This window comes from Anser cygnoides, chromosome 19 (genome assembly GCF_040182565.1).
Source record: "Anser cygnoides isolate HZ-2024a breed goose chromosome 19, Taihu_goose_T2T_genome, whole genome shotgun sequence".
NCBI classification, from domain to species: domain Eukaryota; kingdom Metazoa; phylum Chordata; class Aves; order Anseriformes; family Anatidae; genus Anser; species Anser cygnoides.
The window spans coordinates 3,634,371-3,659,917 of record NC_089891.1 but is presented as its reverse complement, the minus strand read 5'-3'; the positions used below and the strand labels follow the sequence as shown (position 1 = coordinate 3,659,917).

The 25,547-nt window shown below is 35.7% G+C and overlaps 1 protein-coding gene across 4 annotated transcripts in view; it reads left to right on the top strand.

Moving 5' to 3' along the window:
* Positions 1 to 25,547, top strand: part of TBCD (tubulin folding cofactor D) — a 126,925-nt gene that overhangs the window by 78,570 nt on the left and 22,808 nt on the right. For all 4 annotated transcript variants that reach the window (XR_010825866.1, XM_048075898.2, XM_066980140.1 and 1 more), the window contains 11 exons: positions 460 to 520; positions 2,108 to 2,130; positions 9,269 to 9,300; positions 11,460 to 11,522; positions 11,949 to 12,025; positions 13,711 to 13,792; positions 16,760 to 16,878; positions 17,284 to 17,375; positions 18,281 to 18,421; positions 22,838 to 22,921; positions 24,324 to 24,482. Coding sequence is in view for 3 of the 4 variants with exons in the window: in XM_048075898.2 (XP_047931855.2) it covers positions 460 to 520; positions 2,108 to 2,130; positions 9,269 to 9,300; positions 11,460 to 11,522; positions 11,949 to 12,025; positions 13,711 to 13,792; positions 16,760 to 16,878; positions 17,284 to 17,375; positions 18,281 to 18,421; positions 22,838 to 22,921; positions 24,324 to 24,482 (933 nt within the window). In the remaining variant the exon portion in view is untranslated. The remainder of the gene's footprint in view (positions 1 to 459; positions 521 to 2,107; positions 2,131 to 9,268; positions 9,301 to 11,459; positions 11,523 to 11,948; positions 12,026 to 13,710; positions 13,793 to 16,759; positions 16,879 to 17,283; positions 17,376 to 18,280; positions 18,422 to 22,837; positions 22,922 to 24,323; positions 24,483 to 25,547) is intronic.

Genomic DNA, 25,547 nt, shown 5'->3' with positions numbered 1-25,547 from the left:
GATATGTATTTGTCAGTAGTGTGTAACAAAAGTTTGTGTTAATCTTAAGAGTCGCCTTTTCAAGTAAGTAACGTATTTTGTGCATGTGAATGAAGCTAAAAAGTTAGCAAAAAAGATGTAGAGCATTTTTACTGGTGGGAAATGCTTGATATTTATGGAAGAAACATAGAAGTGGTGGAGTACAACTGAAATGAGAATAGCTATTTGTGTATATTTATTATAGTATTATTAATAAATGACTTTTTAATAATCTTTTAAGAATGTTTGCTACATAGTAAGGAAAGAACTTACTGATATGTTTAGTGAACTTGTTAAAATTAAATATTGCATATTTCTCTTGAGAATAGTTTGGGAGTCAAATGATTGTTTTTCTATTTAAAATACAATAAAGTCATGGAAGAAAAGTAACTTGTAGCATGATTAGGAAACCAGACTGAAAAATTTTGTATACCTTTACAGATCTGTAACATACTATTTCAATGAAAAATCATTGGAGGGACTGAAGCAAATCCATCAAGAGGTTTGTAGGAAGTATAAATGTATCTTGTAACGTGGTATGTTGTATTATTTTTAAACAAACATTTGTAATTAGGACAGTTGTTCTCCACCCTCCTTTTCCACTTGCCAAAAGTAAACAATCTCCCAAATATGAATTTGGACATGCTCTAGCAGATTGTTTGACAAGTATTGTGGACCATGTCTCTTACTTCACAATAATTTTGTATTTGGTCCCTTCCTGTTCTGCCAGCTTCTTAGCTAAGGCACTTACTCTATCAGTTACACTTCTGAAGTATTGCCTGGTGTTTTGTTTTGTTTGTGTTTTTTTTTTTTTTTCCTTCTGTTCCTTCTTCCTTTCTGTACATGTTGATCGGCCTTGCAGATGGATGGTATGGCTGTTCCCTTAATGTGACTATGCTCAGGAGAGATCTATTCAGTCTATTTGTTCTCTGTCCTTTATATTGTGTTTTTGGGTTGGTTTTGCTTGTTTGTTTTTTAAAGCATAGTTTTAGTGCTAAACTCTTGCATCCATAATTTACCTGTTTATAGACTTCAGAAGTCACATTCTGGATTTCAGCTGATACATTGTCTTTATCTAGGACGTCTTTATGATAGGACAAATGAAGTCTTGTCCTGCTCATAAAAATTTAAAGCACTTGTACAAAGATAATTTTGCTGAACTTGTCCCTTTAGTCTTAAATCATATATGTTGTTGGTTTTTAATTCTGGTTCCTATTTCTTCACCTTGTGGAATAGACGGTTCTTCAGCATTCAGGCTCCTGCTCTTTTTTTGCGGTGTCTGTAGTCCCTCAGTCCCAGTTCTGACTGACTAAAGCTGTCAGGCTTCACCAGTTACCCATTAGGCTTTAAGTCTGTTGGTGCTTGTTAAATTCTGTGCTGCTGCTACAAGTTGAAAAGGCATCCTTGTCCTTGTTTAACTTTCTTGTGTTGAAATGCCTGTAGGCTTAGTCAGCACTATCTGTTCTGTTACAGTGGCCTTAATTTGTTATGATATTTTCCAATTTCTGCTCTTGTCTGTTTATAATTAATCTGCAAAGTTTTGATGTAAGCTCTTTTTAAAAATCTATTCTTTCAGGTTTTACTACAGCTAAATTTGATAATCTCTGATTTTTGAAGATGGTATACTGTAATGCTAACAATGAGACAACGCAGTCACAATTGAACTTAAAGTTTTTTTTCTGTTCAACCTGTAGCTAACAGATACTCTTGAGTTTTTAGTCAACACAATATACGGTTATTCTAAAAGGGACAACTGTGGAAAGCAAATGTATTTTAAAAAGCAGAACTAGCTTGCAGAGTATGTGCAGGAGTTGCTAGGATTTGAAATGAAGAAACCGAGTGCTTTATGAATGTGTTAAATGGGTTTCCTTTGAATGTAAAATTTGGTTGGATATAGTCTTAATGTGTCATTGGAAATAGTTGTTTCATAAAACTGTGTACTTTAAAAATATTTTTACTTTGATTTTTATTTTTAAAATAATCCCAAGTGCTGTGTAGCACACAGTGTGTAGACATTGCATGCGAGGACGAAAAATGAAAACACTTACTTCAAGAGAACTTTCTTAATACTGGTGTGTTTTTTCCTCAGCTTTGCAGTCGACAGTTGTACAGGTAAGAAAATAGACTAAAAAATTATTTTCTGTATTGGAAAGTATCAGTAGAAATAATGAGAAAAGTAGCATCTAGGGGCTTTTTTTGGTTTGTGCAAATTAGTTATACATACCATAGACTGCCAGGCTAGCACAGTTCATCAGAATGCAAGCGCATGCATTCTTTTGGCTTTGTCTACCTATTGTGGAGACCAAGGCCATTTTAAAATGGTTGTGGTGTTAGAGAGTGCGACTTACAGGCATGTTAGACTAATGGGAAAGTGGTAAGTACTGGTCGCAATGTTGTGACAGAGTTAAGGAAGGGAAAGAATGTGGAACGGAACATGATCGCTAATCCATGGCTTCAGCAGTATGTAAAGGATTTCTTTCCTGTTATTCACCTGTACTATAGTACTTGTACGGTTCAAATAGCTCTGCAGAAATAACCTTTCAGTACAAACTTACTGTCTTTTTTTTTTTTTTAAAGGAGCTTCTAGCTAAATTCTAGAATTACTTTCTCCATGCTGTGTAATGACTAGGCCAGAAGTATTACAAAAGATTCAATACAATTTTTTAATTCTTGAGCCAAAGAAAATGAAAATGAGTTTTCCCCGAGTTGTTTTTCAACTTGTTCCTATTTATTGAAGCTTCCAGGAAATAAAGGGAGCTTGCCTAAGTAACTGTTAAGTAAATGTGAATTAAAACTGGTATGTGACTTCAGGGTTTGTTCCTAAATTTAAGGAAATCAAAACATAATTAATGACTTGTATTCCATAATGATTGTATATGCGAATTAGTTTTTTCCTTTAACTGACAAATTGTGTGGGCTTTTAGGCAGTTATCTAGTTCACTTCTTTGCACATGATGTATCTGGAAACTGTAGAATCTTAAGTAGTTGTTTTTTTTGTGTAATTATAATCTATGCTTTAAATAATTTTATGTAAGATTTTGTATCCTCAGTCTTCCTGAAAAAAAATATTAATGTTTGCTTTTTGAGGCGTATATGTACTGATGTGAAACTTCCATTCCAAGGTTAGCTTGTTCTGGAGGATACTTTTAATGCTGATACTGTATATTAGTGTCTTTGTGGGTGGCTGTCTTGGCTCCCATAAATTCTTTAATGTCAGGGTGGAGCTTGGGTGTAATTTGTTTTTGTCATAATGTGCACTTCTTGCACTTAATGGTATTTATAAGATGCCTACAGAAATGTTTTCATCCTAGATAAGACTTCTAATTCAACTCCAAGCAAATTGATTCATTGCTGTTTACTCTAATACTTAGGCAGAGACAGAGATGTCTACTGTAATCCATATTTTACAATATTGGTATGCATAAAATGTTTTAAAATTGGACAAGAAAAATAAACTAGGTTATAAAAACAAAACAGCAATTTGAGTATTGCTAGGCAAGCATTTAGTGAAACAAGCCAAACTTGTTCTGTGATGAGTAATTGTTGCACATAATATTCCAAAGATTTCCATTTGAGAAATTGCTACCGGGAATTTTCAGTGTAATAATGTCTTGAAGGAATGTTGAAAACCTATGTGTTTTATTTGTGTTTCTAGTTTTTAAACTCCTGAAATGAAAAAGGTCTGGTCACTTGTCTCAACTGAGTGTTAGATATTTCACTTTCACTTCTGGCAACAAAACAGCTATCTTCTTCTGTACTAAATGGATTTTAATGTGTTGATCAAGCTGTTTTCATAACCTACTTTGGTCTATGAGACAGAAAAGGAAGTAAACTGTTAAAAGTTCTGTTATTTTTATGGAAGTTGTAATTTATATGTTTTGAACTGCGAAATGGGCTGTGATGACCTTAATTGCCTAACTCAGGATTCCACTGAATATCGAAGTAACTCAAGCCAAAAAAGTTAACGCCACAGTGCTGTAATGGAGACCTGCACGTAACTATCCATCTTACTTTGTTTAGCAGCTCTGGTAATGTCTTTAACCTGATTTGGAGCGAAGTCCATGAATTATCCTTCAGACAGGACACAGGCAAAGCTTTGAGTTTCCCTGTACAGTCTCTCAATTTTGAGAACATTTGAAGTAATCAAATTTGTTTATGCTAATTGCAGAAACTCCTGTCTTCTACTTTATTAGCATCTTTGAAAAATGTTAGTGTCTTTTCGTCTTCCTGTATAAAAGCTTTTCTGGACCTAACGTAGTATGCTGAAAAAGGAGAATGCAAGTCCAGGCACATCCAGCATGTACTTCCTTTCATTAGTTCTGTTTCTGACACATTTGATGCACTGGTTTGTCTTGAGGAGCTGGTTGGTTTAAGCATTTGCATGTGCACTTCCAGCTGAGTATTGCCTGATTTTCTGTATTAAATGGTCAGTAATTATGGCAAGTCAGTGAAGCCATGCAAAACATACCAGTTCAACAGAGTGTTTGTCAGTTTTGTGCTTTATGGGCTATATTATAGAGTTATTAAAAAAAAAAAAGCTCATATCTTATTTGCTTTAAACATTATTTTTATACATAAAAAACTTGACACAAAAATGTGGCATGTGTTGTCAAAAGCTGTCTTACTTGGGATAGGAAGTCAGTCTGCCAGTTTAAACAGTTAATGATCAGTCTGATTTCGTATACCGCTACTTCCATTGAACCAGCATTGAACCTTTTTTGTAGTACGCACACTTCTGTAATGCACCTAAGACCTTGTGCTAGTTTTCAGCATTGAAAAATCCTCAAGAAAAATTTATTTTTTTAATAGTAGTTCTGTTCAGATTCTTTAAAATATGTCATCTGATATAGGATTCTTGACTGTACATTCACCTGAATAATGTTGAGATTTTTTTTCCTTTCTTGTAGCCAGTTCTGAGTCTGGTAATACAGGTCTTAATGCACAGAGTTGGGTAACGAGATAATTTAGGGATGGATATGGAAGTGCTACAGACACAGACTGCGCTTCTTCCAGGTGGTTGCATGGCACTTCTGTATTTCAGCAAATGTTCTCTTACTGGGCCTTCAGGGTTCCCATCAGAGGAGAATACGACAGGAAGCACAGCGTTTGGTAGCAACACCCACATGGGATGATTCAGTTGGTGCAATGTGCTGCACGCTGAGTTTTGCTCTGATCTCATTCTTTTAACATACGGAGAGACGGGCTGCATGTATTACAGTCAGCTATGTGAGAGGAGCGATTTTCGATTTTTAAAAGAGCAGCCAGTTTAAGTTGGACAGCCATCTTCAGAGTTTCAGCTTTTCCAAAAGAGTAAGGTAGCCTGTAGGTGTTGACAGGTACTAGGCAAAAGACAAACTTCTCATTTCAAAGACCCCTAAGTTTGCAGCAGATCGTGATGGTTTCAGGGCAATGTGTTTCTTGGCAGTCATTTATGTAAAAGAGATTTTTAGGCATATAAACTTAATCAGCAAATAATTCCAGCCTTGCAACAAAGTTCATCTTAAAAATAATTTTGAGTTTAAATTATTTTTTGCATCTGGTAACATGGTGGTTCTAGGAGTTTGTGCTCTAGGTACCATTGCAAAAAATAAAATGATTACTTACAACTGCTTTTTTGTTTGTTTGTTTTTAACTGACACGTGGCTGGTGGTGCTATGCTTTATACTCAGGCCAGCTTTAAAGGTTTGAATAGAGCAATGAAATATTTGAGAGTGGGAGGGAAGGTCACGTAAAAAGGAATTAAGAGACATTTACTGCTATTTGCCGGATGATCCAGTGCTCAGCTTTTTTTGTTGCAAAATGACACTTTGTACTATATAGTTTCATGTACTTGAAAGAGCTGTAAGGTGAAATTCTTTTGCCTCTAACTGAAGGCACTGGGAAAACTCTTATTCCACAGAGCCAGGATTTCACATGCAGTATTCCAGTGTTAGAATACAATAAAAAAAAATGTGTATGCCCAGCATATGAATTTACAGTAACCTAAAAATAGGTGCTTCTAAGGTTAGTATTGTTTAATTTCTGCATCTGTAGGGGATGACAATAGCAGCTTTATTAAATACATGGATTTTTATTTATTTATCTGTGCTTAAGGGTATCACTTGCTGCCTCTGTGTACCTCGTTATAAAGACATTTTGTACTTTCAAAGCCCTGTAAATTTATAAACTGGGCCTTTAAGATACCTCAATTCTGTGTGGGACAAATTGTTCCCATGGAAAATAATCGGTTACTATTCATATGGAGATGAAAATACTTCGGCAAGTGTTCTTAGCTTTCTGGAAATTGAGTATTTGCAATTGAATCACTTCAGATATTCGAGTAATTTTAACTTCAGATTCAGATGTTTATGAAAACATAGATGCTATTCACTCCAAACTCCTTCAGTTAATGCTGTTTTTATAATCTTAAAGATTAATTCTGAACTTGTCCCGAAAATCAAGTTTTAAATAATAATTGAAAACAGCACCATTGATTCTGATTTGGGCCTGCATAATTTTACAATATATACTGGTATACGTAGATCAGCAGTCTTAATCCATTGGCTGTACAAGGGATTGTGTGTTTTGATTGTTTTCCATGAATTGGTTATAATGAATTCTAAAACGTTTCTAGTGGAGAGGCATTGCTGTGGAACTGCGCATAGGAAGCAATGCTTAGGAGCTAATGGAACCTGGGCACTGCATCAGTCAATTTACAAATTGAATTAGTAATTAAACCATGAAACAGGTACATCTAAGAATGTGATGTAACTTGTGGATGTGTCTTTGGAATAAAAAAAGAGAGAATACTGACTGTACAGCAAAATTCAGAATCTCTGAATTAGGTAGATCTCTATCTTTTTAATTTAGTGAAATACTACACAGCGAGATAAAGTTAATACAGAGATGCACATCATGTTTGACAAAGTAAACACTGACTGGGGAAAGATCTAGGGTTATGGCTGAATTCTCAGTTCTAAAAGTTCTAAAATAAATGTGAGTTGTGGAAAAGGAAACAAAAATAGATATGTTGACAGCCATACTGTGCTGTGTGGACAGGACATGACTTGAAAAGTTTTGCAGAGAAGAACACCCAGGATCACAGTGCCTTCGAAGATAGATTTGATTATAGTTTCTCTGTTACGTGGAAATCTTACTGTGCAAGCCTGTGTCATTGTTCTTCGTTCTTCCACAGGGACAACAACCCTCAGTGAAGCTCTAAACTCTGAAATTAAATTAAGCTGATGTAATACCAAAGGAAGGGATAGCTGTCAAATTATTAGCATAAGAGTAGCTTTGAGTGGCCTGACTTCCTCATTGGCAGTCTGTAGAAGTGGAGAAGAGCAGCCTTTATGACTCAGTTCTTGCTTTGTAGTTAGAACAGAAGTCCATATCTGAATCCTTGCATCAGCAGACTCTGTTGCACACCAAACAAGCTTACAAGATGATTATTTTATACTCATTTACAGTAAGACAACAGACAAAAGGCAAGGAATGGGTGAGGTACAAAACGAAGGGAAACGAAACACTGAAGAGGAAGCAGGCCGTACCACATCATTCTTCTATTTTTTGCCACTGTATCAACTCCTTACATCTCTTCTTTGTTTTCTAATTTAAATTTTTTAAAAGTTGGAGAGCAGACAGCATGGCAGGAAGATGGGATAGATAATACAAAGAAACTACCACTATGGGGATGTGGAATCCGTGCTTTCTTCCGATAAACTGAGCTGTAGATAATTGCATAGAGCTTAACGAATTGATTGTCAAAAGCAAAAATTTCTCAATTAAAGGAACTGCTGATCCATGGCAAATGAGAATATTGTGGAGTTGGCAGCTCTGCGTTACCTGAAAAAACAATGAAAATGTTGAGCAGCCAGAAACCCAAGTGCATGTAACAGGAGGCACCTACTTGTATGGAATGGAAAAACTTGTTTAAAATGTTTAGGCTTTTGAAGCTCGTATAAAAGGATAAATTGGAGAACAAAGTTATAATAGTTGTTAGGGTTGCTAAGTTTGCCTTGTGAGCACAGCTACTAATTTTATTGTGGGGAGGTTGGAGGGAAGAAAAGGGTTCTATAAAAAAAAATAATAATATAAACAAAAAGCCTTTGTTGTTCCTCCCCCTTGCTGGGAGTTTCTGCCAGAGCAGGGCCGTACAAACAGGTGATTAAGGGTTTGGCACACCTCAGGGAGGAAATGTTCTAGCAGAAGTGAAGGGAGACAAGAATGAGGAGCCAAGGGAGGAAATATCCAAAGGAAGGGCAGGGGTCAAAGGTTCAGAATATGGGAAAACGATGCCACAGAGGGTGACACTGAGCAGAACAACTCCGAGCAATGCTCACGGTGCCTTGGGGATACCCAGGGAACCAACAGACATTGTTCAGTGGTGTGAGGAGACAAGTCTCTGCCCAAAGATGTGAGAGGCTGCAGAATGGAAACAGGCCCTGCAATTTCCAGGATGCTTGTCCCTGTCTGCTTTCTCTTCATGGTGTCAAACGTTCTCTTAACCCGGTGCCGTCAGTGGCCAGGTTAATGTTCAGACAGGACACTGGGCTAGATAGGCCTCAGGTCTGAGCTGGTAAGACCGTTCTTAGGTAACACACGTTCTTTTCAGGAAGGTCTTAAACATCTTAAGCCACTTACTTCTTTCTCCTTTCTGATGTGTTGGATTTTTTTTTTACCACCTTTCTTGTGGTGATGAATGCAAAATCAGCTCTGAGAGGTCTTTAGCAAGGAAGAGGAGGGTGAAGAGAGAAGGTTGAGAAACTTTGTAAGGAAAGTGAACCAGTTAATGTTTGTGAAAATGGGAACTGGTAAGTGAAGTTTCCATTTAATGTTCCAGAGGTAGAGGTTTTGTTAAAACATTGCATGTAATTGCCTTTCAGTTGTGCAAGTCAGAAGCTCACAGAAGCTGTAGGACTGAAAAATCCTGTGGCAAGTTCCGCAGGTTTCTAATGCTTCTAAGGCGAGTAAAAAGAAAAGAATGAACCTGACAGTCTCTTATTATCCACATTAATATTAGAAAGATTGGGTCTGCATTCCTTGGAAGAAGAAAGTTAAATATTCAGAAAGGTTTTGTATAAATCATGCTGAGGTCAAGAAAACAGTTAATTTAAAAAGAAGTATTCTAGCATTGGTCAGGTACAAAAGATGAAGGTACGTTGTGAACTGCTTTCATTCTAAAATGGCTGAGTCTTATTTTTGCATTAGGCAGTGCACTCGGATTGCTTGTGATAGGTTATGCTCTGATGCCTCTGTTTCTGCTTTGCAGGGGTTTAGGTGGAGAACTGATGAGACCAGCCGGTAAGTATCATGGCTGGGATGTGAAGGCAGAACTTGCAGTAATGAATTCTTCTGTTTACTTTTTTCAGTTTGTTTTACATACATTGCATTGAATGCATAAATAGAGCATGCACAGTAATTAAAAATACAAAGTTTGAAAGCTAATCGAAAGTCAGGTATGCCAGAACATTGTTTGCCAGCACATTTGTGAATAACCGTGTTTGTGTAAGAGTTGAAGGTAGTTCTTGGTTTTATGTCAGACACTCTTTGCACAGAACTAACTTTCTTCAGGGCTGAATTGGCTTCCTTCCCTCATATATACTCATATACTCCAGCTCCTCTCCAGAAGAGATGTGATCTCTTCATTAAGGCAGATGTGATCATGTAACTAATCAATTATCATAATATGTGTGTGTGCAAAGGTGAAGAATAAAGACCATATAAACAACAGTTCATGGAAAGGGTTTTGTTATATAAATAATGGTGCCTTCATGTGGATTTCAATGACCATTATGTACTAAAACACTGTAAAAAGTAAGGGCATTGCAGGAAAGAGGTAGCTTGGGTATCCAGAAAGCGATGTCAAACTTAGTTTCCTGTTCATAGGTTGAATAAAGGAAGCGCTGGATAGCAGATTCTGGCTTTGGATGACTTAATTCACATCTTCGAAGTTAGTGGGTAAAGAAACTTCAGTATCAAGTCAAATAGGAGGGGTGGAGGGGCAAAGGGATCTCTGCATCTTTGAATAAGTTTACAGATGTGACACAGTAACACAGGCTGAAAGAATAGTTATTTACATCTACTGGTTTTTATAATGTGTTTCAGCTGTTAAGCAGCTGAATATTTCACAGTATTTGAGAAGTAAAAATGGCAGTGTTTTGGCATGATATAGCTGTGTAGGTGGAATAAGGGAAGAATTAAAAGTGTTCCACAAATTGCATGCATGTCTAATGAAGATGATGGTCTCAACCACAATAGAGCATAAAAGAAGCACAGAGAACTGAGGAGGAACCCTAAGAGACTTGGGTTTAGTCACATTGTACTTAATCTGTCTGTGAATAAATATCAGAACAAAGAAGCTGACATGCAATATTGAATGGAGTCGGAGCATGGGGAGTCTGTGAGACATTACCATAGTGAAGACTGAATTGGAGAGTAGGTTTGGAGCCCAGTAAGTTGGTTATAAATGAAGATTATGGTGAACAGTGTACAGAGCCTGGAGTAAGATTCAAAGATAAAGTTGTGGGAGGAAAGCAAAACAAGAAGGTGGCATTACATAGTAGCTTGTTCTGTCCTCTCCACCAACTCTAAAGCAGTCAGATAATCATTCTATACTGATCTGTGTCTTATTTTAACTGATCACGAGGAGGTGAGTGATAGTGTGCTCTCTGAGCGCTGAGTTCTCATTTGAGCAGTGCTGTTGATCTGCTGCATAGCAAAAGTTTGCAATGTTTTCTGTGTTAATCTCTATTCCCCCAAACATCTTTAAAACACGCACACAAAAAATACTATTCTGCAAATGTTTTTTGTAAGTTCAGAACTCATTTAAGTGTACAGATGTAAAATAATAAAGCAATGTTAGTTCTTACATCCTTTTCTTGTATTCCGAATATCAAAGGAAAGAAAGCTCCATCCAGTTTGGTAGCTCCTTGCTCTGTGTAGTAAACAGATCACTGCTTCACTCTGTGAAGGTTTAAAAATGCTGTTAAGTAGGAAAACCGTTCACATAATGATTTTTGTGTGTCTTTTTTGTTTGGTTGTTTTTGTTTGGTTGTTTGTTTTTAGTGGTTGTAGTATTAAAACTGTCCAAGTTGTAGTATTGTAGTTAGTAAGCTGTTGCCATTTACAAACTGGTATAGGAACACAAGGCTTAACCAATGGGTACATACGGACCTGAAATGGCTGGGGGGAAAGAATCCATACCAGAAAGCAATGCCTTTGCATGAATGATGGGACTAGCTCATGTCAGAGAGCAATTACTGCATGGTAGCTATTTTATATGTAAGAATCTCCAGTACGATTTCCTTTCAGTTTCTTCTTTGACGTATCTTGGACTTCTCTTTGCAAATTTTGTTCAATTTAAAATTAATGCGTATGTAACTTGATGTGTCTGTATCTTTAAAGTAGCTGCAATTTGTCATTTTTTTGTATTTATCTGTTTGTCAAATTTATTTTTACAGTCTGCACTTTAATTGAAAAGTTGTCACTATCAAAAATGCCATTTAGAGGAGATCCAATAATTGGTATGTGGTATTTTAAATAACCTTTCCGTATCTCAGTAGTTATCATCAAGCTATAATACATCAGTGAATTATGTTTTTCAAAGGAGCAATGAGGATCAGCAAGGTTGGGTGGCCTAACAAATATCAAAATTTCAAAAAGATACACAAATACTGCAACCAATGGTAATGTTATTAGAAGATTTGTTTTGTTTGCAATTTTTTTTTCCTGTTAAGTTTTCAGTATGACCAGAATCAATGTTTGCACTGTGTACTTTGTTAAACAAACCAGAGTAGCTGTACTGGCTAAGAGTCACAACCTTGTTTATTTTGGAAAACCAAGGAAATAAGTAAATACGTATAATTGCTGGTCTTTGCAGAATAGGAGAGAAAATGCTGAAGTTTAGAAAGGAAGAAAGATAATACCGTGTATGTTCCTTACTGTTTCAGAGGGCTGGCAGTGGTTAATAAATGACAGTCTAAGAAGTCTCCCTCTTGTTTCAAGCACTGCACGACAGCATATAAAGGTACAGTAGTTCTTCCTTCTCCAAAATTCAAAGGGGACTTTTTGTTTAATGCTTGAATATTTACCACAAAGGTTGTTCTCGTGTGCGTATTTAAACAAATTGACAGTCACTGGCATTGATAATGGGCTGGCAGTGAGGAGTCGCTGATGGTTGCTTGAAGCTGCTTGCTGTCTGCCATATGGTTACATTGATTATAAATTCTATATAATTTATATAGAATAATTTTGTTTTGTATATTACAATTATAATTCATGTTATTGTTAAGCTGCCCAATGCCATTTTTATATAAATATGAAGTTTTTAAATCTTACACTTCCTTTCTCAAAATGTATACCATGGATCAAATGTCTATTTTAGCCACTCTATAATATTAAAGAAATCTACTGAATAATAATATATGTATCTGTAATATGTGTAAGATATGTTGATTGTAGTACTTTTGAATGGTTTCAGAGAACTTTTGTGAGAAGAAAAAAGCATCTCTGGATAGTGTCCTCAGGCCTGATATACTGAGGGAGTGTTACAGTGAGAAAATCTGTGTGAATCAACAAGTTACTTGGGACAGTGTGCCTAAATTATCAATTGAACTGTTACAAATCCTTTTAATATGCTCTTGAGCTACTCTATTTCTGAATTTTAAATCCATTGATGGATATATTTCAGGCTTTTTTATGTACATGGTCTTAACAACTCCAGTTATTTGCCTTAATTTTCCTGAGTAATAATATGTATGTTTACTATGTTTACCACTCTTAAAGGTTCTTCTAAATTAAAAAGATAACTTTAATCTGCTCTGTTAGAGTTTATAGCTGTCGCAGAGACTATTTGAATATGCTTTGTTCATTTTGTTAATTTCTTAAAATAAGATAAAAAGTCATTGCAGGTATTTGGTAGCATGTTTTTGAAAGCTTCCTCAGAAGATAGAGTAGACTAGAATGTATCCAAATCACTGAAGAAAATTAAAAGATAAAATTTGAATTCTTGGACTATTCTTTTAGTATTTGCAATTTATTCAAAGAATCATATGTCTTATAACTGGAACTTCTAAATTTAGCCTGGGAAAATTCATTATAGACTGTAGAGAATTTTGACTTGTTTGGTTAACATTAATTAACATTAATCAAAGTGTGTTTAGTGAATGTCAATTCTCAGTTATTTCAATATATATTTTAGAGAGAAACAATTTTAAGGGCAGTGCGTGAGACATTGAAAAGTCGTCTTTTTTCTAACATGAAGTACACTCTTGTACTATAACTTCATGCCTTTAAGGTGAAAACTGTTCTGTTTAGAAAGTGAGGGACCTACAGTAATTAGACAATTCTCTGTATTTTGCTGGTATAATGCTTGTGGTAGTTGAAATATTATTTAGATGAATGCTGTTTCTCTTTCAAGTCCTTGATTTTACATAGAGAACGAGTCTGAGGTGTCTTTGAGAACAGAATTAAGAAGCTGTACGGGACTCTTGTGTATATCATTTAAGTTTTTCTTGTATCCCAAGAATATGGATATTAATAAGTATCATTGCTATTAATATGTAAAATGGCAAAGTAAATGGCAGTAGCTGAAGGGAATATTTTTTTTTAATCTACTCTCTTTCTTCTTAACCTTTTAACTCTAAGCACAGTTATCATAAAGTATGTTAATATAGTAAATGCATTAAGTTCACAATTTTGCCTTTGTTACAGGAATCTGCAGTCTCTGCACTGGCTGCATTGTGTAATGAGTATTACATCAATGAAAAGGGAGAAGCTGATCCAGCTCTACAGGGTAATAATGATTCATATTTACAGCAGAGGTAGAAAATACTGGGCTGGACCTAACTTGCACTTTGGAGGTATTGGATAAAGTGGGGGTGGGGAGAGCATTGGTAATTTTAAAGGACCTTCAAATGCTTCAGGAAAGAATGATAAAACCAACTGGAAGTCTAGAAAATGCCTTAGGGTTTTGCTTGTTTTAGACTGGAGGTGAACAAGCGCTTTTCTATTTCCTGCTGTGAAACAAAGAGTATAGACAATGGGATTGAGTGCATCCTCAGCAGGTTTGCAGGTGACACCAAGCTGAGTGGTGCAGTTGACACACAGAAGGAAGGGATGCCATCCCAAGGGATCTGGACAAGCTTGAGAAGTGGGCCTATGTGAACCTTGTTCAACAACACCAAGTGCGAGGTGCTGCACCTGGGTCGGGTCAGAGATAAGAAGAGAAGGCTCACAAAGACACACAGTTCTTCTAACTGTGTATATGAAGGATAGGATTAGGATTTGGCTAAGTAGTATAGCAGTAGGCTTAAACTTTTTATGGGTATATGAATTAACACGTTTTTCATTCTGGTTTTCATGCGCCTTGCTTTCTTTCAAGTATCAAATTGTATTGTGCCCATTAGAGACAGATCACTGGATTATATATATTAGCTTTAAGAATAACAGCACTTACGTTCTTGTGTTTTTAAATGTTACAGTGAAATTATATATACTTTACAAAACAATGGTTTATTTTTATTTTTTTGTCATTCCTAAGTCATGTATCATGCCTAAGCCAGGTAACGGAATACCTTCTTATTTACTTCCATTATGGTTCTACTAAGAATGAGCTAGATACCTATCACATACAGAGTAACGTGCAATACATGCCCTAAAGAAGTTATGGCTGATATATAAAAGCAGCCTATTTTTAGCCTTGATTTTTAAATCTTTATATATTGATAAATCTCTATGTTCTTGTTTAGAGAGAAAAAAAAAAAGAAAAAAAAAGCCCTTTACTTCATGCAGGTTTAGTGCTGCATGCCTGCTTTTTTTAAAAAAAAATTTATTTATTTATTTATTTTGTTAGCAGCATGAACAGGTATAATGTGGTACAGAAGGAGATTTTTAAAAAAAATCATGAAAAGGTAATGTTTGTAAAAACGGAACACTTTGGACAGGAGGAGATGATGCTGCATCAAACAAAGAAGGCTAAAAATAAGTTGAAATGTTAATGTAACACATTTTTATCTAAGTAAGGAGTTTCAAGCTTCTGTAAAAGTGGAGCAGAAAACTCTGCCAGATTTCAAATTCAAGAGGGAGAGAGGATGTACTGGAAGAACATGCAATAGATGGCTACATCTGTTTTGATGCTGTACTGTTGGATGCCTGTGAAACGTCATTTTTTTTTTCTGTGTTACCTTTTCATCTACTGTGCGCCTCGAAGAATCAAACTAGCCATATAGCCATGATAGTCTAGGGACATAATTGAAGTCAAATTTGAAGATAGAATAAAATTTTTAATTTTTCATCGTCTCTGAATTTTCTGACATTTTTCCTAAAATATCAGTCCTAAAGTTACATCAATTAAAGAGACAATGGTAGTAGTCTTACTGTCTAAGATCATCTTGCAGTCCAAGCAAGCATTGCATCTTCCTGTGGTCTCAAGACTCTTACACTCCAGTGGTTTGGAAGTTTTTAAATAATAGATGTGCTTATATGAAGGTATTGCTAACCTCTCGACAGGGAACTGGTTTCCTGATGTGAGGAACTAGTTAAGGCCTGTCAATTGCGTAGGGATTAAAAAAAAAAAAAGTCGTGAGTTATGACTAAAGTGTAGTTTCTTATGGTAACTAATCTTTCTTCCTCTAGCAAATATTGCTCAATCATTTAAATCTGAGATGACAGTAAGCAATGGCAGAATTATGTAATCTTCATGGGATCTCTGATTCTTTTTTTTTTTCCTTTTGAGGATAAAAAAGTACATATTCAATAAAGCGATTAAGACCACCTTTCTCCTTTTTGAGTCAGAGTTGTGTCTTCTGCAGCAGTCTTGGTTGTTCTTAGATTTTTTTCTGGACTGTCTTACATTCCTTTGCGTTTCACAGTAGAGTTTAATATAGTAGCTGCGAAATCATGTAAAGGAAGTATTGTCTGTTAAGTCTGTGATGAAGACTACACTCGAAATACAGAGATTTTTTTTTCATCCTCATTTTCATCTTCATACCACTTTACTTCTTCGTTGAGCCTTCTTTTCCCATAAACACTTTGATTTATTTTCATTCCTTTCCTCTGTGCTAGTGTTTGCAGAGCCATTGTCCCTATTTCATCATGTAGCAATTCAAAGACCCTGAGAATAGCATCCACTGCTTCCAAGTGGTCACTTTTTGATTTCTCCTGTAAAAAGTCCAACTTTTTTTTTCTCTTTTTTTTCTGTATATAAAGTAACATGAATTTATCTCATTGCTTAGTATGATCTGCGTGTGTTTGAATCTTCAGTTCCAAAAAGACTTTTTTTGGGGAGAACAGTTGACTAGCTGACCTTGACAAATCCATCCCAGACAAAAATTTCCTAACACAGTGTTTGTCTGATCATGAAAAATGATGACCTGTAAATATAAGACAACCTGTTCCTCTGTGTTTACACTGAAATTCATACTTCGACTTATTTTTTGGATTTTGAAAAATTAAATTTTTTAAATGGAGGATTTTGTTTTTCTCTGAATGACTAGGGATAGTGTGCCTAAATATCGGACTTCATATTTAGAAAATGAGAAATAAAAATAAGAATAAGAATTTCTTCATGAAACAGTGAATGTCTTTAATTTTTATTTACTTTTTTTTTCCTGTAGGAAATTTTAGATATTCTGTATTTTAGTTCAATGAACTATAGATTTTTCTAGCTGCTCTGTTTTTCTTTTTTATTTTTTGGTTAGCAAAATATCTAATGATAATGATGTGGTAGTTGCTTTTCACTCTGCAATTGTATTTTTTGTAGATGAGCTGGTGACACGGTACATTTCAGGACTACAAAACACAGAGGAAATGATTCGTTGTGGCTTTTCACTAGCTCTTGGGGCCCTTCCAAGATTTCTGCTAAAGGGCAGGCTCCAACAGGTGAGAGAATGTGGTCGTTTTAATGACAAGAGGGCACAACGTATTTCAAATGAAACCTGTGATCGTAATCAAATAAATAATAATGATCATAATTAAAGGTCTTTGTTAAAGAGTTTTGAGGATTGTAATATACAGTAACTCCAGAAAATCATGAGTTTAGCTAGTCGTAGATTCTAGTAATTAAAGTTTAGTCCTGCTTTAGTAGTGTTAATGGTAAAATCAGAGGTTGAATTATCCCTTTGCTATGGAACACTTGTCTAAAGGGAGAACTGAGGCATATTGACAGGTCATGGTGAGAAACCGAATAATGTTGTGTGCTTGATTCTCTCATATGTAATTCACCTCTAAGTGTAGGCCATTTATCATAAATAATATAATGGGTTTAAGTATCTCAATTTTTTTCAGGTTTTGGAAGGTTTGAAAAAAGCTACCATAATTTCCCCTGACGATGTGAGCTTTGCACAGTCCAGAAGAGATGCCCTAATAGCAATTGCAAAGTATGTTTATCATTTTTATTTTTATTAACTTTTAATTATTTCTCTAGATGTTTTCTACTGTTCATTCCACTTTCTGATGCAAGCTCACAGCATAGTTCTTGAAATCAGTTACACTATGACATACTCATTTTTAGTGGGGAACTATGTGCCCCTCCATTGCTCAATATATCTTTGGTTCAGAGGATTATCACACATCTAATGATGGAATACAGACTCTGATGTTTTGTTGTTTTTTTTAAGTCAATTAGCCGAATAGCTAGAATATATTACAAAGTTCACCTTTTTCATGGGCAGCAATGTGAGCTTTAGTGAGAAGGAAGAATATTTTTTTTTCCACTCAATAAAAAAAATGGAATATTTTTAAAGAAATTGTACTTTTTATCTTACGAAATATTTTTAGTGTTGACATGCCACACTGTAGTTAATGTTAATAGCTTTATAGCATATAAATTTTTAAACTGTTACAATGAAGAAAAATCTTTCACGTTACCCATGCCTTCAGTGAAAAGAATCGTTGATGTTGAATTCAGTGCACGTAATATTAATCCTTTGCTCTTGCTTGCTTCATTGTAATAAGAGTGTAGAAACTGACAGGCACAGTGAACATGCTCCTTTTTGTAGTATTATAGACATACTAACAGTCTGCTTATCTGTTGAGTTTTTGGCCTTGGTGTTTTTGTTTTTAAATCTTAACACTGATAAGAAATCTTCAAATAGAACTCTGTAGACTCAGAAATATTCTGCATACTGTGTAATATTTGCTACAAACAAACAAAAAAAGGGTGCTTAGAATACTGTCTGTCCAGGGAAGTTTATTAAGCAACAGGACAAAGTTATGATGTTAATGTTTTCCCCTTGCTAGTGTTGTGGCATTAATTTTTTCACTTCATTTTCTCTTTTTAAAGGGTTTGCCAGACAGTAGGCGTAAAGGGAGAAGGATCTCAGGAAGAATATGTCTGCAAAGACAATGTTACTCAGATTTATGCTACGCTACTTAATGGTGTGACTGACTACACCACAGACAGCCGAGGAGATGTTGGAGGATGGTAAGATGCCTTGCAATTGGGGACTTCAACTTAGCTGTTGTGTTTGATGCCTAATTAAAAAAAATGTCTTTTGAAAACCTGTTAAAAATAAGCACTTCAAGCTTGTTGAGAATTGAGTATAGGTAGAAATACATTGGGGTAAGAGATGTGGAAGGTGAAAGGAAAGGATGACCAGAATTTTTTGACCCTTGCTTCAGAAATGAATAAGACATGAAACTGAAGTTTTGCCTTGTTCTTATTCTGTGGATGATATTCTTGAATATTAGAAATGTATTTAGTTGAAAAAAACAGTGATTTAAAACATCTTTTCTAGTGTCTTTGAAATAATATATTGGCGCTCAGTTACTGAGCTCTTCTATTGTACGTTCATGGGATTTTTTTTGCCAGGAGAGGGAGCAGTTGCATAATTTGTGAGTGACAAATTTTCAAGGTTAGTGACTGAGATTTAAAAAAAAAAAAATTAGTGTCATGGTGTTGTTGACTCTTTTGTAAGTTTAAAGTTTCAATGAATGCAGCTATTAGTTTTCAGAAATAATTGAATCGTAACTTTGTTATGATTTCTAAATGTCTATTGTTGTGAAGTTTACAGTAAGAGGTATAAAATTGTCTGTAACTTCAGTCTTCACAGTTTCTGTAATATATTTTTAAAAAGATAGCATTCATCTGAGTGTTCTGTATTCCTTCAGCAATACTGATCTGAAAAGGCAATTTCTAAACTGATGAAACCGAGGCACTCTTAAGGCTTGTGTCCTTCCCTGGGTTTGTGTTTAACTTCAAAAGAATCTGTAATTTGGTATTTTAACATCATTTACTGATCAGAAGTTCCTGCAATCTTTGAAGGAGCGATAGTGAAGATTTCCTATTCACTTCATCCTGTAGAATTCCACAGGGTAGCTATGGGGTAAGAAAACCGTGTGAAATACAAAACTTGGAGATCAGATGAGTACAAGGGCAACATACAGGCTCTCTTGTCAGGGTACTTCTCTGAATGTATTTATGAGCAGAAATGTGCCCAGCCTAAAACCGGTGCTTGTTAATATAACTTATTAAATTAACCCGATTCAAGAATAAATCCAGTGTCTTTTAATCTCAGATACAAGACTTCTGATGCTGTGCAGAAGGATCAGAACAGCAACACTTAATCCTTGTATAGAAAAGTCATTAACTTAGTAAAGGAAATGGGATCGATTAATTTTAGTTGTCTGTTACTTGTTGGAAGTTGATTTTGAGTAAATGCTGGTTTTGACAAAACCTTCTTAATTTTATTGTCTTAACCCGTAATTTTAAATTGAAAGTATGTAGATGTGTGTTGTTTTTAGGTACAGTTCTGTACACACGGTATCAGTCCTCTTTAAGTGTGAGTAGTACTCTTTTTTATCATATAATAATGGCACGGTACTATATATTTGATAGATGCTGGTGTTTCCCCGATATTCCATTTCTTTATCTGAGTAAATGCTAAATATACCACAGGCAAGCTTTGCATGTGAGTGGTGGTTTCTAATCTGTCTACAAGACTCATGTCAGAAGTCTGCAACACAGGAAAGCATAACTCAAATAGCATCAGTGTAGTTTGCGTGAGCAATAGTAGCTACGAAGATGCAGTGGAACAGCCTGCCATGTAACGCTACCTTACCATGAACTCAGGGGTGCATATTCAGGACTGTAAATTAACCACCTGTTGATTCTTCAGATCTAGTATCTGCGTATGCTTTTATTGCATCCCTTGCAGGAAAGGGGAAGTGCCTGAAAAGTACTGGTATGAAATTACTTTGTTGGTTGAGAAGATTTCCTAATTTTCCAGTTTATTGAAGAAGCTCTTGTCTAACAGTGCTGAGTCACACAAAGGGCTTTGGTGTTTAGTTTCAATCCTGGCCTGGCAGAGTGTATGAAATGCTTTAGAAAACTTTTACAGCTACTATCCTCTTCTGCAAAGGGTGTTTTTAATGGTAGTACACAAACGCGAAACAAAATTTCCATTTAATTGAATTTTAAATATATAAATATTTAAGGTTATTCTATTGAAAGTTGCAGCTAAGACTCCCCACGTGAGGAGTGATAGAGTGCTACTGAAAGAAAAGGCTCCAAACCAGGGGTGTTGTGGCTATAGCAGAGCTGGCAGAGCTCATAGAAGGTGGTTGCAAACTGTGATGGTAATTGCTGACTTGGGAGGGTTATAGTGGGCAAGAAGTTAGGTGTACCTTGCAGGCAGGGGTGGGAGGGCGCCTTGTTCCTCAGCACACGTCTTTCTGTGGCCACATCTGTCTCAGCCACTTGCTTCCTCCTCCCTGCTGCAAGCAAACCAGTCCCATTCTGGAGCAACCTTTAGGTTATTCACAACAGTATTTACAGATGTGGTTTTTAAAATTGTACAGGGAAAAAAAGTTACTGTTATCAGCCTGAGTTAATATGTGTGCTTGTAGTTTTATTTATTTACTTTTTGTTTATTTACATTTTTACTTTTAGTTATTCATTTGTATGTACCCTGCACCTTAGCCTTCAGTCCTCATTGTTAAAATTGTAGTATGACAGCAAGGTTGTGTGGGGAATGGAGTCCACGATGTAAATGGACATTCAAAAGAAATCTTGGGAAGAAAGGAAATAACAGGACAAGAAATCAGAGAAGAGTAGGTGTGTTTGACATCTCAAATTTAGAAGAGGAAACAAAGATGCGAACTATAAGGATCAAGAACAGGTCATTCCAGCTTGCACAAGGGATGAAGTATCTTGGCATTCCCTCACCTTCTTCCTCAGCTGTCTAAAAGCAAGAAGGAGGTGAATGGGTCTCTAGCTTAGAGGATATAGAGACACAAGTGTAGCTGAAACAAAATGTAAGAGCAAGCATATAGGGTGGTGAGTCAGAGAAAGCGAAGAGGAAAAGCAGAAAGCTTAGGAAAGCTTTCTGCTTTCAAAATTAGATGAGGTACTGAAGTAGATAAGAAAGAAGATGGTTAAGTATAATTAGTTATTCAAGTTAACTTCCACATGTAACAGCTCTCAGGTAAGTTCCCCATGCCTATTGTTAATCCTTTTGTCTATGTCTTAATTTAAAAACAAAACAAAACACATCTCTACAAAGTGGAAATTTTCAAAGAAATCCTGAGAAAATTAAATTCCCAACAGCCATTAAAATTCAGATGTGCTTTGAGCACCAGATTCTTTTAAACCTTCTTTGACAATGCCAGCCAAAATCAACAGTCACGAAACATGTAAATTAAAAGGGGGAAGGGGAAGCTTTTCTCCTAGCAAACTGTTGCCTGCTAAATACTTCTGTGGCCTCTCAGATATGAATGTTTTCTCATTCTGTTTCTTTTAAACCATTGACTAAGATGGAAAGATAGGGGGAGAATTGCCATTTCTCTGGAGAGGCCTTTTCTTTGGTGTGTAATTTTTATCTTTCTTTAAGGGAATCGTGGGAAAGTTTAACCAACTTTACTTTCCATATGCAAACTTTACATTTCTTTTGACAGATTGTTTGCTGGGACTTGTCCAATCTGTCTACAGGTGTTAGACAAGACTATCTAAAAGTCAGATATTATATGAAAAAGGTAGAAAAACATCCTTTGATGAAAGATTGCCAAACTTGTATTAAGCTACCTAGGAAAAAATGATGTAATTTACCTTTTTTGTTGTCATGACAAATGTCCCACCCAGTTTTAGATTACATCGGCAACTCTTTTCAGTTTACTTTGGAAATTTGAAACAGGAGTATGTAATTTCACAGTAGACAGGTGTACCTTTTCATAAACTTCAATATATTTATATTTTAATTATTACTGAGAAAGGATGAACATGTTGGTCCTGGTCTTGAAGATGCAATTCAAGCACATCTTAATGTTACTTCAGATGATCATTTTCACAGAACTAATTATTATTTAGCATATGTATTCAAACTATTCAGAATGACTATTTTTCTTATCGTTGGAAGTATTAAGCTTAAAAATTCAGAAGAATATGACACTTTAATAGCGCTCAAACATCTCAATGTGAAAATGGGGGGATTAGCATTTTTAGAAGATTATTTGGAGCAGACAAAGCACTTTGTTTTAAAAACATCTGATTGCATACTAAATATTACTAATTGTTATCAATTTTATCCTTCTTAAAATAAAGAATAAACCTGATGTATCTGGCTGGAATGAAAAACAGGCAGGGGGATTTGCCTGGAAACTAGGATGGCTGTTGTACTGTCAGTGCAAACGAGGGCCTCGCTTTATGGAACGGGGATTGGTTGTGTGCATACAGTTGTACGCACTCCTCTTCCTCCTATAAATATGATTGCTGCTCTCATTGGTCAATACTTTCAATGTTTTCTACCTGTTTAAATTTTTGCCAGTGTCTGCTTAACTTAACTGCTGCTGTGTTTACTTAAATAAGTTCTGATGTAACTGCTCGAATGTATTTCTGTTTCAACAGGGTACGTAAAGCTGCTATGACAAGTTTAATGGAAGTGACGCTTTTGCTGGTTCAGAATGAAGCAGAGTTAATTAATGCCAACATGTATGCTACCTGTTCTGTTTTTGTGTCTTATCTTGTACAAGTACATTCCAGTCCATACAAGAAAGCATTGCTTATGTATTGTATACTTACTCCTTTATTGAGTGTGACAGAAGAGCATCAAGTTTACACCCATACAGGTGCTGAGAATACTGTGTTTGCTTTTCAGAGAGGCTAACCTGAATGAGAGAAACTGGGTGGCAGTCTCACCTTTCAAATACAGTACATCTGTGAGATTTGGGATATACTTGCAACCTTTGTGGAGCTTGCCAGTATTGTTCACTTAAATAAAAAGCAAATTCACCTGCTTACCCGGAGGATTGCACCATTAATTTGGAATGTGATAAAATGTAGAGATAAGCTTGTTTTCATTAATGTAATCTTTATAGAACTATTAATAAGAAAACACAGAAAAACAAAATTTACGCTGAGCTTCAGATTCTGAATTTTATGAGTATTCCTTAGTGTTTCTAACAGTAAATGAAAGAACACTTACCGATTTTTAAGTTTAGCTTGAGTTGCAGCAAAACTTTCTTAATAATTCTCGATAGGCATTGGTTTGTGGATAGAGCATATCCAGTGGTTAGCTGAATATAGCTCAATTAGCTCAATTTCTAATTTAAAAATAAGAACGAACTTCACCACTAAAAACAAGTGACTGACTGCTAGTTCTTGAGTTGAGACACTCTGAAGGAAAATACGGGATTCTGTGGATATATGGTACTCAGCCAGTGCCCATTGTCGAGGGGCTTCCTTCTGTTGCAGAGAGAGATTATTCATGTACAACGTAGAAGAGTATTGCTGCCAGCTGAATCAAAAGAGAAAGGATCACATATTCTGTGTGTTCTGGGTTTTGCTGTAACTGAAGGATTCTAGCTGTTTTTACTGTCTTAGTTGTCCTTTCTGAAGTTGTAAAGGGCCTGAAGAACATAGTTGCGGAGAGTTTAATTATGAATGTGAGCAAAATTGGGTATAGGTAATAACTAGGCAGAGTTGAATCCTCATTTGGGATATATGTGATTTTGGGATAGACCTTATGCACTGGTATATCTGCAGTTTTATAACTGAAAATGTGTTTTTCTCAAGATTCCTGTTCTATTTCTGTTTGAAATGTAGTAGTTCATCCAATCCATAAAGCACTACTGTATCTTTTCAGATTAAATGTGGTATGTGGTATCAAACACTGTAATACTAGAGTCATGGCATTTTTTGATTGATATATGGAAGACAAAGCTCTAAACATTGTCACCATGTTGATAATCTGAAATAATTTGCACATTTGTTACAAAATGTTAAACCAGACTAGTTTCATATCAGAGTGTTTTTGATATAATTGCAACAATTTAAAATTTGAATACATATTCCACTCATTATATTACGTGATGAATTGTTCTCTTTCTTGTAGTTGCAAACAGATTATGTGCTGGCTGGCCCAACAAGCAGCTGAGAAAATTGATAAATTTCGAGCTCATGCAGGATCTGTGTTCCTTACTCTTCTACATTTTGACCGTCCTCCAGTTCCACACATACCTCATCGAGAAGAGCTAGAGAGGATATTTCCAAGGTAATACATTGAAAAAGGTTTTCTAAGACAGTGAAAATAAGATGCATGCACAACTTTAACCTAACACAAGCAATCTGATGTAAATTCTGTGCCAAATGCATAATATGGTTATATATTTTATTGAGGAACATTTGGTGCTGTTTGTTAGAGTTTGGTGCTGAAGTGTTCAATGAATATGCATAAACATATAAAACAGTCAAAAGAATTTACAGTATGAGTGCCTGGGCATGGGGCATCAACCATTTCTCTAGGAAGCCTGTTCCAGTGTTCGACCACCCTCACAGTGAAGAATTTCCTCCTAATTGATAGGAAATAGTTGAGAGACCATTGGTAAAACAGATATGCTGTTAGTTGGGCTTTGATAAGCCTGCTGTTTATGAAATGTCTGGTTCATAATCTCATTTTCTTTTCATAATGTGAAAGCTTGAATTTATTGGGAGTTCCCCTTCCTAAATTTTTTCCCCCTACTAGAAAACACTGATTTGATCAGAATGATAATTTTTAGTGAATTCTATTATTCTAACCAAGCTCTAGTCGCAGTAGTTTTCCAAGATGGAACTTCTAGTTAAAGCAAGAGAGAAACAGTGAGAGCAACTTGTTTGTGAATGGTGATTATCACACTTGATTGAGATATAAGCAATATCCATCTCTGTGTCCTCATTCTGTTTGTTTCAGCAGTCTTAACCTCCTGTAATTCAAAAAGTGGTCTGTCTGTAGGCTACTGATTGATCTGTAGTGGGTTTGTGTCAGCCTTTCCTGGGCTAAGTCTTTCTTTGTATCAGTTGTCAACTAACTGTTGGTGGGAGAGAACAGGGAATGGAATGCAAGAAAGAGTAGTTGTTTTCTTAGTGTAGAGAAAAGTGCTTTTGAAAAGGAAATTGTAGTTCAAATCCCTTATCTGAATCAGGACAAGAAGTTGAACATACTTCAGTCACAGCCAGCAAAGTGAAGCATTGTTTTGTATGTTCCTCATATAATTAGAGTAACGATTAATTTGTTTTTTAGGTAATTCAGAGCCTTTCTTCACTGGTGCTGCTTGAGGATGAGAGAGGTATCTTAGGACTG